The 18,596-nt window shown below is 39.2% G+C and overlaps 1 protein-coding gene across 2 annotated transcripts in view; it reads right to left on the bottom strand.

Annotated features, from left to right (window-relative positions):
- Positions 1–687: 687 nt before the first annotated feature.
- wls (Wnt ligand secretion mediator) overlaps positions 688–18,596 on the bottom strand; it is a 21,233-nt gene continuing 3,324 nt past the window's right edge. Inside the window, exons 2-13 of one of the 2 annotated variants that reach the window (XM_071490862.1) lie at positions 17,282–17,554; positions 12,279–12,403; positions 11,713–11,874; positions 11,399–11,535; positions 8,960–9,128; positions 7,929–8,048; positions 4,801–4,898; positions 4,639–4,702; positions 3,463–3,606; positions 3,254–3,337; positions 2,956–3,124; positions 688–1,710 (exon numbers count right to left, since the gene is read on the bottom strand). In XM_071490862.1, the coding sequence (XP_071346963.1) occupies positions 1,601–1,710; positions 2,956–3,124; positions 3,254–3,337; positions 3,463–3,606; positions 4,639–4,702; positions 4,801–4,898; positions 7,929–8,048; positions 8,960–9,128; positions 11,399–11,535; positions 11,713–11,874; positions 12,279–12,403; positions 17,282–17,554 (1,655 nt within the window). In that variant the 3' untranslated portion in view covers positions 688–1,600. The remainder of the gene's footprint in view (positions 1,711–2,955; positions 3,125–3,253; positions 3,338–3,462; positions 3,607–4,638; positions 4,703–4,800; positions 4,899–7,928; positions 8,049–8,959; positions 9,129–11,398; positions 11,536–11,712; positions 11,875–12,278; positions 12,404–17,281; positions 17,555–18,596) is intronic. The other variant, XM_071490863.1, reaches the window with a different exon arrangement.

The raw sequence follows: 18,596 nt of genomic DNA, 5'->3' as shown, positions 1-18,596 counted from the left end.
ACATTATAACACTCATGTATAATACTATGATCTGATTTCATGTTTAAGGTAAAATATTAATCTGCAGATTAACTGGTAATTGCAGTTGTCATATTTGCAGAGGAGTTAACATCCTCTCTGAAAAGTTGAAGAGACACAAATTTCCCAAATAAGAAATACTAGTAACAACAAAAAAAAAAAAGAAAACTGCATTTACTTATACCCTCCACCTTTGAAACCTATATGTGTAAGTGTAGAAAATATTTGTTGATGAAACACGATAAATGAAAGTTTCTCCCCTATATATTCCTCGCAGAATTTACATAAAAAATTACACGCACAAAAAAACTATTTCCTGTCGCAAACGAGCTCTCTGGCTAACTTGACTGATACAAAAAAAGTGAAAGTCGGTTTGCTGTTCTGCCATCAGCCTTGCAGAGGCGCAGTATCCTTACATGAGTACATGTTCATATCCAAGCATACCGTTACTGTACTTGGATCAGCTGTTTAAGAAAAACAATGTTGAACTGTGTATGCCTCTTTACAAAAGTCTTATTTTGTCATTAATATATTTAGTATAGTATGAAGAAGTGCTAGTTGTTAGTGAAATTTTTCTTTAGACTACTGTCGACTGGGAGTAAAAATCATTGTATATAAAACGTATGACTAAATCACTGGCAGCAAAGACTACACCACCACACAAGGATGTTAAGTAAAAGGGTTTTTTTATTTAAATTAGCAAAGAAAGCAAAAAAAAAAACCAAAAAAAAACAAAAACAACCTAAGAACCATTTGTAATAGGCTACAGTCAACTTCAAAAACATTGATAGAGCATGATGTATATATTTTGTGAAGTTGAAAATAAGCACTTTATAAAAAATAGATATCTACATTGTAACATGATGAACGTACAGTATGCATTTCCCAAAGTGGCTATGTGGTCTGTACATGATATTAAAAAAAAAAAAAAAAACTCCACCGCTTGAAAGACTAAGATTGACAGCAGTATTCCATATGATCTACTTTCTATGGAAGAGTATGTATATGTGACAGGCTATAAATGTAATTAAGCTGAGAATTCAAACTGAGTGGCTATATAGTATCCACAAACTTTAACTGTCCATCTTTGTCAAAATCTCCAGTCTTTACAAACCACTCAGTTTAACAGGAGTGTGACTGCTGCCAAATACAACTTCTGACCACCAAGAAACAGGTTTCTCTACACTCACATCTGTTTATAAAGCAGCTTTTCACCACCTGATTTTGTGTCAAAAGCGTTGTGCAACATTTACAAACACAACATAGTTTACATTAAGTACGAAATGTTAGAAAAAAATTCCACCGTGAAATGAAAAGGCCTGATAGGAGTGTTGATAATATTCACCCTTTAGAGATACAATAGGGCGTTTGGGAACAGGGTGGCACGTAGGAATCACACAGCTGAGGGTTTGGTGCTAAGAAGAAGGCAACAACTGTGGGACTGCTGGTGCATGCAAAGTGTACTGTCAATGCTGTTTCAGGGCCAGGGAACGTAAAGAGAAAAGCCCCTTTGATTACATAAAAGGGAGTGGATCAGTGGAGCAGTAGGTGATAGAGGGGAGTCTCAATGACTGTGTGAAATCTATTCCTGGGCCTCTTTGCCAGTCATCTTGTAGATCTCAGTGGGACCATCGACATGGGTGATGGTAGTGGTCAGCTGAATGTCCTCTCCACTGTTTGCGCCAGCATCTCCTGCACATATAAACATAACACATCAACAACACCAAAATCATCAATAATATTACCTGATTTCAAAACATATCAATAGGATATATCTTGTTGTTTGGGTTCTTGACGTTTCCATTTGTATTGCAGCAATGATCTGTTGCATATCAGGTTGGTTTAGCTGAATTTCATTGACATAAATACTTTCAGCTTGTTTGAAACAGAAGTGAAACTCCAGAGCTGATAGAGTAAATCAACACAGAGACTGAAACTTGGAGAAAGGCACTCCTCCCATGAGACTGGTTGACGCACTTTAGGGAAAGCTTCCAGAACTTCAAATCCTCTTTTTCTCTCCCCGTGTCACTGACGTCAGGAGATGGATGGATGGTTTTCATTACTTCCCTGCTCTCCACCCCGCCCCCTCTTCACTGTTCCCTTCCTTTCTGTCTGGAAGGAAGCCTGGTGTCCATTAGAATCACCCTCTTGGCCAAAGAGACCCTTCTTTCCCCTGGGAATCTGGGTCCTTCTCAATCACCACCCCCTCCTCTTCTTCCAAAACAAATTTTGGATGAAAAGGCTTCTGTACAGCAGAAGACAGACACTTGCTCCCCATCAGAATGAGGTGGGAGCTACTGGGACACTATTGAAATTCAACCAATGACTTTAATTATTACAATGAGAAGATAATACGGTTAGGGTTTGATTACAGTACATTCAGCAAGTATTCAGACTCCTTCACCTTTTTCACATGTTATGTTGCAGCCTTATGCTAAAATCAAGAAGTTAACTTTCAAGTGTCATAGTACAGGGTATGAATACCTCTGCCAATGTGATATTTCAGCTTTTCCTTTTTAAATTTATAAAATTCTGTTTTTCACTTTGTGATTATGGGTTATTGAGTGTAGACTGATGAGGGAAAAATGACTTTTAGCATAAGACTGCAACATATAATGTGAAAAAAGTGAGGGGGTCTGAACACTTTCTGAATGCAATGTATATAACATGTAGAAGTAATGCAAACTAATTGTTGTCATTTAATTTCAAGCAAAAGTGAATTACATGTGAGAAAAAAAAACTAACTATATCTGTTGTTATATGAGCTTTGGTATATTCAGTTTTTGTCAATCTTATATCCTAGACTCAACAATAGCCGTTTTTCCCTTTAAGGAAAATTCATCCCGACCTACTATAAATGAACAGAGCACCAATTTACAACTAACAAGACTCAAGCCATCTTATTACTTTAGAAAGCTAGTAAAAATATGTAGTTACCAGTGATGCACTGACCACTTGACTGGTCATCTCCATAGCGTTTGTGGGATGGTGCATAGAGGAACATGATTGCGAAGACGTACAGGTTCCACATGCCGTAGATACCAGTGAAGAAAGCGCTGTTCACCTGCACCGTGTGCTCTCCCCAGTGCCAGTGACCTTCATTCACCTGGACACAGACGACAGACAAATAAATACATTTTAACACTTAAAAAAAACCAAAACAATTATATCCTAATTGGTCCTTACTGAGCAGGGCAACGCTTCAGATTTAAATCAGATAATGAATGAGACTGACCTGACTGATGATGAAGAAGATGACAGTCATGGCAGCACAGGTCAGAGTGACCAACATGAGGAACTTGAACCTGAAAATAAGACCCTAAAAGGTGACAAAGCAGATGAGTTAAGAAAGAGCAATCCCCTTGCATTTTCATGACCTTTTTTTCGTTTGCGTAATGAGTGACAAACAGGAGAGATGTACAGGAGAGATAGATGTAAACACACCTCGTAGTGCAGGCGTCTGGCTTTGGACATTGCAGGCAGGGACGTCCTCTTACCACTGATATTGCGAAAGACTTGAAAAACCATGAAGCAGAGGAAGAGGAAGTAGAGACAGGCACAAATCCCTGCCACAATTATGAATGCCATCTGAGGCAACACCAGTTAAGGAAACACTGATAACATTACTGTAGCTATATGGAAGACATAACTACTTTGTCTGACCACAAACAGAGATTCAGCATTTTAAACAAAGTAGAATTGTGCACTGGTATGCAGGTGTGGTCTTATATGCACTAGAATGTGATGTTACTGACTGTATATATAGTGGAAACTGAAAGAGTATCTAACAAATTGGAAGAACAGATATAAAAAGGTTCCACAAATTTTCATTTACAAAATTGCTAAACTGAACTTTATAGTTTCTTTCTTTGTTAAGGTTTTATAAATGAGACACATTACCTAACAGACTTTCCTGAATTAGAAAACATTGAAGAAACTTGCCACCCATAGATCTTTAAAGAACTGATGACCCTGGTTACAGGCACTGTACCAAATATCTTTGTCAAACCGCTGATGATCAGGAACTCTAAACAGGCTTTTCCTTTTGATGGGTCTCAGAGGAAAAGAGGAGAAAGGGGAGCAGAGACTGAAAAAAGTGGGGTGTTTGGCAGTTGTTTTTGAAGAGGCGTGCTGATGAATCTCACATCACTCAGCTTGGCAAGCAAAGCAAACAAACAGGTACACACACATAAACACAGCATCCCAAGACCCTGGGCAATACTTTCACATATGGCATTACTAAATTATTCCTCATCATATCAGTCTAGAGATTAGTTTCCAGTTCATGCTAAAGCCAAGAAAGAAGAAAATCCTAAGTGGTGCAAGGATTGGAAGTAGAGCATTAAGTCATGATAACTAGAGCTTTAAAAAGAAGATGTAAGTAAACAGAAAAGTATTTCATTTGGCATAGTACAGGTAAGGACATACAAATGATTCCAAAAACAGGAGCAGAGAAGCAACCAAAGTAAAAGTAAAAAAATGATTTGGCCATTTACATTCTCAGGGTTCTTATTAGTATCATGCTTGTCTGAAGACTATACACTTGACCAGACAAGCTGTTGGCAGAGCTAATGAAGAGCTCTTTTTCTGTTCCTGTTGTCACACATTGTTTAAAGATACAGCAAGCTCAGTTCCTACATCAGACGCCCAGATGCTGTAGAAGGGGTTTTTCAGCTGGACACCTCTGATGAAACAAAACATATTTTCAGTGTCCGCATTTTATTACATAGGGTAGAAAATATTAACACCAGGTAGAGATTATGGATTTAAAAAAAGTCTCACCTCTCACACATGTCAAAGATAAAGAGGCAGAAGGAGCCAAAGACGATGGGTCCAACCTGCTTCCAGTAGACAGAGAAACGGTTCCTCTCAGTCTGGTCCTGAAAGTAAAGCGGAAAACAGAATATCAGAGTACTGTATATTGATATACCGTATTACATTTCACACATCAAAAATGGTGCATTATAAACAAAAATCCGTCTTTATCAAAGCCATCCTGCAGATGACATTATTGCCCTTCAGCCTAAATGAGTAATTTCTGTGTTTTTTTATGTTTCAAGGTCACAAAATTTGACTGAGTGCACCAGGAATGTTGCAACACAATGTTAATGACTCAAATGCATCCATTAAAACCGTCACAAGTTCCAACCTTGGAGGAATTGATTTATTGATTTCTGTTTCTACACTAGCAACTCTCTGGAACTGATCCAGATATTATTGAGATTGGATATTCTGAGATCACATCAGAATATCCAATTTAAAATGCAGTTAAGGTCAGAGTGTACACATCTGACAATGCAACTTGGCATGATTGATAAGCCAAAAATAAAAACACTGAAAGGAGTAAAGGAAGGAGTAAATACAGCCTTTAACTGTGTCCACTTCTATTCCCTGCTCTTCAGTGCTAATACTTGTTAGCTCTGTAAAAAAAAAACCCACATCAAAACATACAGTGCCCATGAAAATTCTCAGCCCCTTGGACTTTTTCATGTTTTACCATTTAAAAATTTTCCATCACAGCAGATGTACAAACCACCTGATCGCTGACAGACTGTCAAAGTGACATAAAAACACAATAATGAATTGCCCCAGAATTCACCTTGACCATCAGTTATCACTGGGGCAGCCAAATGTTTTAGAAGATGCATAATAGCTTAACTGACAAGTGAACAATGCAAGTAGTGCACTAAGGAAGGAGGCCACCAAGAGGGTGACAGCAGCAACTCTAAAGGTTTCATGGCTCAGAGGGGAGACAACAACTGTTGTCTTGATCCTTCTCCAATGGCATTTTTACAGACCAAAATAAACCATACCCACCATGAACCCTGTTGATGGCAGCTCGTGCTGGGGGGGTTCTCTGGAGCAGAGGCACTGTAAAATTGATGCTATATAGAGAGGAATATCGGAGGATACCCTGCTGCGGTCTGCAACAGGTACAGTACAGTCTAGAAACAAGTATACCGATATCCTCGAGTAGCCAAGTCATACTGAAGATCTCGGTACAATCCAGAATTTGTGGCAGGAGTTCGCTGGTCACTCCATACAGCTTGACTAGGCCAGTTTTACACAGAAGAATGGGGATTAGTGTCTAGATGTGCAACACTGATATAGATTGACTTAATCAGGGTTCCAGACTAACTTTTTATATTGGCTTTACTGGTGCACCAGCACATAATTTAGATACCCCTAAAATTAATTTTTCACCATGCCTTTTGGTTCTGTAATAATAATAATAATAATAATAATAATAATAATAATAATAATAATAATAATAATTTCACTGTACTTTTTCTGTCAGTTCCCATGCAAATTCTTAACACACTATGCCACAGAAATTGGACAAGCCATTCTTTGCAAAAAGCATATATTTTGGCCTTTTTGTATGTTAAAGGCTCTGGCTCTAAGTCAGATGAGGCCATCTCTGCCGAAGATATTGGGCCAGGATAAGAAATCTTACGGCAGACAGGGGAGACAGGTGGTGGAGTGGTTACCTCCGCCAATGATGTCTGGCCCGGGCCTTTTCCAGACCGGGGACAAATGGAATGGGCACCACAGCACTTTTCTCGGTGAAAAAACAAAAAAAAGATTGGTTCTTTTCATTTTGAATTACTGGTATGCTTTAATTGTTGTGATGTCGCTTGAGGAGGACTACAGGGTGAGGTTTCACACAAACGCACATTCCTTTTGTTTTCCCACCCGCATTCAGCGAAGAAATCTATCAGGGTCAGAGCCAGGCAGTGTAGGGGTAGATCTTTGCGGAATGCAGGTGGGGGAAAAAAAATAACACTGCAAACACACACACACAGAAACAAACCTGTCAGGCGCACTGGTTGCAGAGTTTTGGTTGCACTCTGGAGCCATGTCAATGTTATAAATGTTACAAAGGGTAACAACTGACATGAATACTTATTTGTTATTAAACATGTATCTTGTATAACAAGCGTATAAAAATTACAGTGATATGCAGTTATAAACCAAAAACATGATAAAGTTCTAGGGGAGGTGAATATTTTAAAAACACTAACATGACATTCTTCTCTGGTTTCTTGCCAACAGCTCTTCAAGTCAATTACTAAATCCCTCATTCTCTTTGCCCTAAAGGATTAGAAGAGTTCTGGTGCAATAGATCATGCAGATAGTCTGGACAAAACTGCACATACCTGGGGAATCCTGGAAGAATCAGCAGAAGACTTGTATCATATAACCACAATGTACCTTTTTCAAATCCAGCTAGGGACTTTTAATGTATGTTATTCTCTTATATTAATATCAAACCTGTAATAGAAAACCTGTTTCAAAAATATTTGGCGAAAAGAAAAATCATGTCTCTTCATTGTATGAGAAAGCGAAGACAGAAATTAATTTTGACATATTCAGACTGATCGAGGAAGAGATGTCATGCACAACTGACACACTACAAATACAAAGAGTACGTGATGAAAAGTCAGGTGTTGCAAAGAAGAGTGTACAGAAAGACATACAAAGATGTTTATCTGGGAGTGCGTGCCAATTGGAACCTTGACAACAGACAGCCAGGTTTAGGAGTAAGGAACATGTTACTAGTAGAGGCAGTCAGCTTGAGGCGCAGATGCAACATCACTGCATAGACCTTAGTGTGCTGCTTTGACTGGAGTTCAGAAATCCTTTACACAAGCAAGTAGAGTTTAGCCTGCCAGCCAACAAGAGACAAACAGCCTGCTGTGAAGAACAAACCGATGTCCAGAGACCTGAGGAGCATTAAAAAAAAAAAAAAAAAAAAAAAAAAAGACTATCATCCTGTCTGAGGCAGACATGGAGCTCATCAAAGAGGTCACCAAGTTAATGGCCCCTCTGTTCAACGAGAAAAATGTCTGACTGTCTCCATGACCGCCCCAATCCAGGACAAATTACAGACATCAGATGAGAATGACCTGCAAGTTTTTTGTTGGATGAGGGCCAAGTTCAGTGAAGATTTTGATGGCTGGTACACAACTCCCACACAGCTTCACTTCTCCATTGCCCAGAACCCATGTTGAATACACCTGTATCTCCTAGACAAAAATGAAAGCAAGATAAGATGGGCAAGACACCCAACCTAAGTTTCTGACTTGTAGGTTTTAACATTAATTCAGTGTGTTTGACAGACACACGAACAGTATAGGATACCACTTAATATAAAGCTTAGTCAGAAAGAGTTTAGAAAGAGTCGCAAAAAGCACAGATAAGCAGAGGTTTTACTCAACAAATGTGTATTTAGGTTACTGAAAACAGCTTACAGCTACTTAATAAAAGTACACCTCATAAATTGGCATCCAAGCATAACTGAGCTTTTCACATCTGAGTTCACCCAGACACACATTCACATATTCTCAAGTTTTCTATTATTGGTTCTCTCATTTGTTATCCTTGCAGAGGAATATCTTTTTAAACCCACTCTAATCAATTTTATAAAACAAAACAGAACGTGAAAAAAGTCCAAAGGTGGAGGGTGAAAACTTTTTAAGGCACTGGATGTAATTTGATTAATTAATTTAATGAATTGAAGATGCACAGCTAATTCATTAAAGATGCACAGCTTGCACTAAGATCTACTAAGATGCAAAGTGTATTTGCAAATATAAACACCCTTATCCCAACAAAGTGCTTTATTTTTTTTTGGTCTCAGTGTAATTTTTTGAAGGTTCTAATGTTGTGACACATTAAATACAAACGCATAATTGACGCATGCTATATTGGTCTACTATATGCCATCTACCCAACCCATCAATAAGTTTCAAGGCTTCACGATAAAAAAATAAAAATAAAAAAATTTAAATCCAGAAGCCTTCAAGGGCTTCCCAGAATGGCTGTGATAGGATTTAAATACCTTTAGCACTAAATGGCTGCAAGTGAGATCAGGGTTAGCAAGCAAGGCTGCAGGTCAGAAAAACATCAAACACCTGACAGGTGCCGGGTACAGTACCATGAGGTGCTCCCCACAGAAGATGATCCAGAAGGAGAGCAGCATGGAGTAGAAGATGCCCTGCCTGATATCTCCAAAAAGCAGCATCCAGGTCCAGTTGAAGCCGACAGAAAACCACTCCACTGGGATGTTGATGAATGTCATTGAGATCCCCAGAGCAAGGATTACCCTGGAGGAGCAAAAACGGTCTTAAAACTATAATTTTTGATGATCATTACTGCTTTGAATTCAAAGTGTCAACCACTGTTGTAGTTGTTGAGCAGTGTTGGCAGATGAAATCAAGGACTATTTTAACTGACAACTTCACCTGAATCTGTAGTACAGCTTTTATACAGACACAATCAATGTTTTACAGCAGCACTACATCAATGTCAACTGAAGAAGGCTCATTAGATCTCGAGACATTATTGATTAGATTATCCTTTCAGCTACAAGCACAGAGTGTCCCCACTGACCTCTCCAATTGTACACAATTCACTACATTTCCATGAAGCCTCATTATTATGGCGAACCTCCCTCAACCTTAAAATCAAGACATTTAGAGAGAAATGAGCTTGAATGGGTCATGAACATCAGCCTACAAACAGAATAGATCTCGTCTTCCAAGCATCTGCAGCAGATTCCTGCATGCTGACAGTAGACGATCGTAAATAGTCATTTGAGAGGGCAAAACAAAGCTACAGTGTGTGTGAGAGCCAGAGGGAAAGAAAAAAAACACAGCACCTAAGGTGACCTTAAAATACATGTGGGCACAAATGGTATGTAAAGGCTGTGGGTAAAAGAACTTAAGTAATACAAGTTCCACTCCAGATTGCTCTTCAGCGATGATCTATGGCGTGAACTGAGGGAAACCACGTTTGAGAGATACACAGGGAATGTGTGATGCGATCGCTATCAATACAGACTGGGGAGCTGAGGCTGGTATCTATGTGCATGTAGAAATAGACAAAAGGGCTTAATATGAAAATCTGCAAAACAGACCTTTTTCATTGGATATTTTTTACATGTAATAGCAGGAAATGCACAGGTGTAACTAATGGCATTAATTAAGTCTGAGTTCCATTTGAGTGAGTCACTTCCTGAGCCCTGGTACTGTGCATGCCAACTCACTCAAACATGTCGCTGAGCTGAGGCATGACTAATGTTATTAATCCCACCTGTGCTTTCACTGCAATGTCTGCCTGTTGTATCCTTGCTTTTGCTGAGCTCGGAACATTTTGAATTTCACAATTTCAAAAGAAAAATGATGAATGTTGTGTAACAATTCACTTTATGAATTATATCATATTCCACACCGAGAGTTCCCGCTCACATCTGTCCTCTATGTTTATAGGAAGTCTGAGGTTTACCATTCTGACACCTCTGTGGACAAGCATGACAGGAGACTTTGGTAAAGCTTTTACAGCATAAAAAAATCATCCGCTGTCCACAAATAGGGTACGACTTGCACTTCCTGAGAGCCTGCTGGTCATTTGGGAATAAAAGCCTTGAGTCGGAAAAGATAGAGGGAAAGAGAGAGATGCTTGGCTGTGTGTACCTTTGTGCACATGGTGTCTCGCTAGCTGGTGTGTATGTCCTGAAACTGTGTGTGCAGCATGTGTCAGCTGAGTGCTAGCTTGCAGATTTTATAACTTATTTCACGCTTCGCCAGGCACTTCCTGTGGCGCAGAACGCTGCCTCTTACTGATCCGTCTTCCCAGCACGGCAGGGGGTTAGACAAACACTGGGCTCTGAACTTGGCTTCAACTTTCTATGGAATAGCATTCAAACTATCTGCTTCAGGAAGAACTACCTGTATTTGTTGCTCTAACCTCCTAAACTGGGCATGAATTTCCAAAGTTTGGTGAAGGAATGACCATAAATATCATAAAGACCATAAATATGTTTCATTAAATATAAAAACAGTGATGAAGAGTGCCCTTTTCCCCCTAGAGAAAATGTAGCAAGAAGCAGCTCTATCTGTTCATTTCCTAGAATCAGAAACTAAGTGGCCCATCGTATATGTTTCAGAGATGTTTGCTTACACCACCCTACAGTTTAACGTTGTATTGCAGTTTTGCAGAGAGTGACCTACTGATGGCCCTAGATAACATTCCATATCTGACACTTGATGAACAACACCCTCTGATCTCAGTGACCTTCACTGCAGAGTTAGCATGACCTACTTGTACATTTCATCTATTGTTAATACATGCCTTCACCCAGTGGATGCACTAAGGCAGAGCTGGAATGAAACTAGTACTGTAGGTGCTTACTGCCTTTCTTCAAAATAAGCACAATTTATCCTTTATAATGTCAAACTGAGTACTACTAGTAATTGCTGGTCATTATAGGATGATCAACTGCAGTTATATTGATTAAGAATCAGACATAGTTATTACAATGCAGTGGTGAACACAGAATACCCATGTGATACTGATGATAAGGGAGCAGCCTTACTTCTCCAGCAGCACAGGAGGTCTGCTCATAAGGGTGATGCGTCTCCAGTACCAGATCATGATGATGAGGATGCTGGGTGTAAGGAACGTCTTCATGGCAAACCAAACTTTTGTGAAGCCTCCATTCTGGTGGATGCTCTTGAAGGTAAAACAACATCAATGTCAATTATTTATATTGTGTATTTTTAATGTCAACATCATATCACTCAAAGACCAAATTTGCCATCATCACAGCTAAAAGGACTCGACTTTATGGATTACCATTAAGCAGTTTACCAAAATGCCTCAAATAAACAGGCCACGATGAGAACTTACAACAAAACGAATATCCTTAATTTCTCCGATCCCCACGTTGATCTTCTTGCGCTCGTTGACAGGCAAGCGGATGTTGAGAAGATAATACTTATGGGCCACGCTACCAACCTCCATGAAGGGCAGCAGGTCACACTCATAGTAACGTCCCTCATTCTCAAAGGTCTGGAAAACACACAGCAACACATCACATCTAGTTTAAAAACACATTCACCTGTGAAAACTACTACTTGCTTTTAATAATATTAAAGTCTCCGCCTCCAGACTTGCTGGGCAGCAAAGTGTCTGATTGCTGAATGAACAGTCTTAAGTCATCAGTGTTAATAAAATGTGCTGAAAAAAGGGTTATGGAGTTCAAAACAACACTAATTATTTTCATTTATCATTTCTAAAATGCCACTTGTGCCCACTCAGAGGAAACTGACAAATGTTGTAATATACCAGTCTGCACACATACCATGTTGAAATTATATGACAAAAAAATTACCAACTCAATAGAGTCATCTTTTTTGTATTTTAAAGAGGCGTAATGGAGAAGCATGACGACAAATAAAGTGTCATTTCCCCACCTTGGTAGTGGTAAAGTTGCAGTTGAGTTTCCTCTGTTCGAAAGATTGAGCCATCTTAGTCCACTCACTGACTGTGTCGTCTCTGTAGGCCAGCTGTACGTCAATAGTGACCATCGCTCCATCCTCTGGAAACAAGAATTTAAAAAAGTTATTTACTTTTAGAAAAACGCAACCAGAGCTTGAATATGCAAGTACGTGAATGGATACATTCATTAATTATTCAACGTGCACAGTCTCACCAAACAGAGAATTTCAATTTTTGAAGAAAAACTAAATGGAAAAATGTCTTAAATAATAAATTTCCCATTCATCTGTTTTCTGATGCGTGTTGCACCTTATCACTGCACAACCCTGCTGGTTGTAATTCCAGTGATGGGATAAAATTAAGTAATGATGACAGGCGGCCACAGCCTTTTCACTGTAAGACCAGCAAAGTGACTACATTGCTAGCACTGACATAAGCCTGTTCAAAGTGGGAATGTTGCGCCTTTATTCCGCCTCGGCATACTGTATAAATGGTATGAAGAATAAAACGGCATTGCTGCCTCTGATTCCAGAACAGTAGCATGCCATCTAAATATCACACACCAGGGAAGCAATATGTAGGTTTTGTTTGGTTCAATATAAACAGGAAAAGGCAGCATAACTTCAACAACAACAATATAGCAGGGTCTGTTTAAAAAGATGCTAAGGACACATTCCCCACAACAATCTGAACATTTATTTTGTTTAAATCATAGAAAATCTGAGCTCAGTGGCTGCAGCTCTAATGTCTAATGGATCATTCTGTTCATTTAGAAGGCTATATTTTCAACTGGAAATGCTTTAGTTGGTTTATTCTAAAAAAAACATGTTTATACAGGGTGAAATCATTTGAGTGTTAATGTGAACTGTCACCTCAAATGAGTCTGAAACAGTCAGATTAATAGGATTATTTCTCTGCATATAAACAGTCTGTGATTCAGTCTGCTCTCCATGGTAGGCCAAATCTAGGTTACTTCCTACTTGACATAAACTTAAACAAGACCTTGAGCTGGCCTCCAACAGCCCAGCCTGGCAAATCCAACAAAAACATCCAAAGCATAGCTATTAAAACTGCATCTTTAGATCACATTACAAAGCCAAGTGTTCTCTCCTCCAGCCCTCCACTGTGCCTCTTGTGCCGTTATGAAACAAGCTGGAATGAAGAGAAAGAAACCCAGTGGCCTGTGCTGTGAATAAGGGGGAAAAAAAAAAAAAAAAAAAAAAAAAAAAAAGAGGCGGGGGAGAGGGAGCCAGATGAGAACTGGCAGCCGACTGTCTCTGTAATGCCCTCCCCTCTGCCATTGGTTGAGCCAGACACCCTCAAATGTCAGCTCACTTCATGCAAACATTCCACTTCAGTCCAGCGGCCATCGCCACGGAAACTAAGCCTCCTCAACAGCTGTGTTATTGCTGGACCTCAGCCAATGGGTGCTTGGTGCCGAGGTGGAGTGGAGTGGGTGGAGTGGTTAATAAGGGCGAAGCTCTTCTTTGGGATGAACATTATTACACAGATAAGGTAGTCAAGGAAGAGGTGGCCTTGTGTTCATTTGTCATACAGCTACAGAACAGAATCCGCCCACCTTTGGCACAGCAAACATTCTGGTCAGGATTTAGACAAACGACCTGACGTTGTTTTGTTCAGGGTGGAAGATCTGGCTCCAATGCTTTGGCTCTGAATCCAATTCTAATTTTTAACTACTCATAAAACATATTTAAAAGAGTTTTACCATTTTGCTAAATGACAGAATGTTTAGCACTTTAAAAAGGGTTATTTTTGTCTTAGAGCTTAATGAATCTGTGTATTATACCAAAAGAACCCAATGTGTTTCTTTACTCTCTCAGCTTGCTAAATATGGATGTCATTAGTAGTTTTAAGGTCTTGTAATATACTGCTGGATCTGATAGTCAATAGGTAAGAACCCACTCTACTGTTTTGAAATTAAATCAAAGAGAAATCCTGTTACATTCAGAAATATACTATAATGTTGGAAGGTAAATGTTTTTTTTCCAAAATTAAATGCTACATGTTCCCTGATATTGCCACTAAATCAGGAGATTTCCATTTTACTTACATTCTTATGATACATCAACTGGCTGATGACATTATTGCTTGACATGTTGAGTGATACAGTTACAACATTGAATTGAGAGTGTTGGAGTTTCCCCATTGGTCGCTGCTCTTTTAGAATGATTTGGCTAGAACAAGCAGTCTTGCCAACTTTGCGCTTCTGTCGCTAAATTAACCAAAGCTTTAGACCCCTTTAGCCACTGTTTTTCATAAAAGGACCTACAGACAAATGTAGCAACTTTTTGAACAACCTTAGCTACTTTCTGTAGGGGAGAGTCACCAGCATTGCACTGCTAGCTAACTTTATGTGTGAGACGACAGTGATTTTGTGAGACGACTTCATCATTGAGACAACAGTGGGCCACGTTTCAGTCACTATTTCATGCACTTGCTCCACTGTCTGACAACAGAAATGTAAATGTAAATGAGAACTGCTTTATTGGAAATAACATTGTATTAAAATACTGTATATGTGAGTATATACAGAGAGTAGGAGAGAAGCAAATAGATAAAGGGCTGAAAGCGGCTGACACTAGGCAGAATGCAAATAGCTTAAGACGTAGTCCAGCCATATACTAAGGTTTGACCTTGTCTTGTTTTCTTTCTAGCTTTGCCAACTTGTCTCAAGAGAACACAAGAAGGGCAACAATGAAGGAAAAGTGAATCCGAGTTGAATACAAGTGAATGACTTTAAAATATGAGTTTTAGTGGGAATCCCACTTCAAAAGCACAACCTAGTTTCTACTATATGCAGCTTCTACAGCTCCCCCACATTCACTTGTTCTCACAGCATCTCCTGTACCTCAGAAAGATCAAAATGAGTTTGCAGCATCTGGCAGAAGGTGCAGGCTGAATCACTGGCTCGTCTGTCTGGCAGCCAGGCAGTAAACAATCCACAGCCCCCTAACAGATTTTCACTGAAGCCAAGAATGTGAGAAAACAAATGATACTGATGACTAGGCCTCCATTGTAACATGGCTGTTTAGACAAGCCAGACCAGAGGGGCTGGGTCATAAAAGATTACACCACTTTAAAGCTTTTTGTTCTTTGCATTATTACAATTACCTCTTACTTTTCTGTTAATTACAAATCGGCCTAAGGTGGATGTATTATCAAGGTTTGGAAGTACTTGTCAGTGTAGACCTGACTGTACATCAGAGGCCCTTATGAAGCTTAAGTTGACATTATCATACAAAGCTAAACATTCTAAGCCTTAAAGCAAAAGATGTAACAGAGAGTCAAAACTCCTTTCCCAGGCTCTCCTAGTGATCCAGTCACTTATTAGACTTTTTCATCCTCTCTAATCCCATCTTTCAGGATCCCAAGCACCCTGCCAGGATACCAAGCCTTGTCTGCTACAAGATACCAGTTATCTCCCTCCTCCCCCTCCCTTTCAGGCACTTAAACACCAACATGCGGCAGGACTGTCTATCCACTGATACACTTTACGTAGTGTCAAACAACACTGTTGTAGAGACACAAAATGGGTTACAATAAAGTTGCTGTTGGATGTGCTTCATGACATAGACATTAGATATTTGACAGAGCTCCACAGGAGAGTGAATTTTAGGTAAGAAGGCTTTAGGAAGTTTTAAACAGATTTTTTGTGTTTGCTCAAAGCTTTAATAATAACTGAAATTATAAGATGGTGGTTCAGTGGTTAGAAAGGTGAACCTTAGGAGAGGCATAGTATACCATAATGGGTGTGCTATTGCTAAAGAAAATAATTTATACAATTAATGAGGTGTTTCCCATGAAAGTATCTTTACTATGTCATAATTTGTGCGTCATTCTATTCTGTTTCGATTCTTATCTATGTGATCTGATGTGCAATGGCTGCATTCTGAACACTCCAAAACTGGGCAAAGGATTCCAGCAAATACATAGTGATTTTATTTTATTTTTGAAATGTAAACATACGGCTTTCTGATTGGTACAATCACTTCACAAATCTTAACTAATTTATCCTGACTATGAAAGAGCAGGGAGCAGGCAATCACATATTACACAAATTTTCAAAACTTAAATCCACTATACTGGGATGATCTCATATACAAAGAATGTAAATCATTTGATAGTGGGTCTCGGGATTGGAAAATAGGACACCGCTTTGTTCAGAGTCAGTCAACTATGAAACAGGTCCAGATTACCTCTCTCCTCTCTTTATACCTGTCTCAAGGGTGTCTGACAAGCCGATCTACAAAAACCCTTGAGGGTCTATGCTGCTATAGAGAACAAACAGCAGGAAATCCATCATTGTTTGCTGCCTTTCAGTGTCAAGAAATCCAATCTACTGACAAAAACTCACTCCTGTGGATTCCACAAGCATTCACAATGATAAACAGAAATAAGAACACAACATCCTACCCAGACATTGTGTAGGGAAGGTAATATAAGAAAAACAACATCATTATTTCATTACTAGTAAAGCTATAGTAAAGAGTGAGTCTGAACTTGAATTTATGATGTGAGAGATTAGAGGTGAAAATGGATCTGATTTCAGAAGCTAGCTTGGTCTCATTGAGCCTCTGCAAATATTTGCTTTCAGATTGTGAAACTGAGAAATAACAGAGACAAAATATTGACACAACTTGGGGGGGAAAAAAAAACAAAACTCAGACATTGAAAGAATTTAGCACACGAAGAACGGGAATTTTTAAGGTACTGTTAAATACCCAAACCTAAAACACAATTAACCGAGTAATTATTAGTTCTTCATTATCACTTAAATGGATTTCAGTTCTGATAAGATTCCCATTTAAGACACCATGGCCTCTTATAAGCATGTGCACCATAGGCATCTTGAAAGCCATGCCCTGGAGGAGAAACACAAGCCACGTTGTTTTCACCCTTTTTTTTTTTTTCTTTTTTTTTTTTTTTTTTAAACCCATAAGAAAGACTTGGTTCTCACCTATCTGGTTGTACATCTTAAAGGCAATGTCAAACTGCATGATGACAAGCATAAACTGGAACCAGGGGCTCATCTCCTTGTTAGGCAGAGGAATGTGGACAGCAAATACTATGTTGTTGGCCTCAATCTTCTTGGCCATGGCCTCATCAAAGCTTCGGATCTTGTCGCATTGGTCAGGACCCCAAGGCATGAACCATTTTTTTTCATCTCGGTGCTTGATTGTGTCCACACACTTGGTGGCCATGTAGTGGACCGCTGTGGTGGGGCTGGGAGCTGGTGAGACAAATAGAAAGTGGAATAGAAGTTAGGCCGCTTGTCACATTAAAATACTGCAGCAAAGTGTTTCAAGGTCCTGCCAAGTCAAATTTCCCCTCAAAGTAATAAATCACACAAAAGGTTTGAATAAAAAAAAAGAAAAAGAAAAATCAATAAATAAAACTGCACTGTGGATTAAGCTGTGCATGGACAGTATTCATATCTTGGCAACCATTAGGAATAGTCAACAGGTTGGGTTTAAGCCAAATCCAGTCCAAACACTTCGGCAATTACTTTTAACACTGTTTAGAAAATGCCTGGTAGAAAGGCCCTCTCTCTCTCTTTTTCTCTCTCTCTTTCTCTCTCTCTCACTGAAATGATGGGGAGGGAAAATTCCCGAAGGCTCTCAGGCACCAATTACACTGTTTACGCATTGAGATTCATGAGCTTCACAAGACTGGTGTTTGTAGTCTCTACTCACAGGATTTGAGTAGTGCTTGGGAAAAGATCTATCATTATCATGAGAACACAAAAACTTTGCTTGCCCATTGTAAAAGCTGGGGGTCTGTGGTGAACAACAGCATTGAGAGGTTTGAGAGTCCAGGTGTAGCTTCAAGGCAAAAAGAAGAAGAACTTCTGTAAACATCATGTAGGAGAGATGACGGCAGACTATCAATATGTTCGGTCAGCCTGTTAGATTAACTGAGAGTTAACCCTTATTTTCTGATCTGGTACAACAGATGACATGGAATCATGTCTTCACGAGTAAAACCATCCCTATTAGGACAACATGATAATGGAAGAACATTGCACTATATTTTTCTGTGATATGAAAAAAGTACAGAAAAAAAATGTTTCACCAGATGACTTGCATATCTGTCTTTGGTCTACAGACACAGCGGCTACATTCATTGTTTCTGTAGCCACAATAATTACATATAACTGACGTTGCTTTTCTTTTTTGCAACCAAATCTTCCTTTTCTGTGTCTTTCTCCTGTTCCTTGCTCACTTTCAGGCTGTGCTTGACAACCAGAAGAGGCAAGGCCAGCCTTGGTTGTT

This window comes from Trachinotus anak, unplaced genomic scaffold (assembly GCF_046630095.1).
Source record: "Trachinotus anak isolate AG129_WGS33_773 ecotype Australia unplaced genomic scaffold, CSIRO_AGI_Tana_v1 ptg000012l, whole genome shotgun sequence".
Lineage (NCBI taxonomy): Eukaryota > Metazoa > Chordata > Actinopteri > Carangiformes > Carangidae > Trachinotus > Trachinotus anak.
The sequence above is the reverse complement of the archived record's forward strand: the minus strand, read 5'-3'. Positions and strand labels throughout refer to the sequence as shown.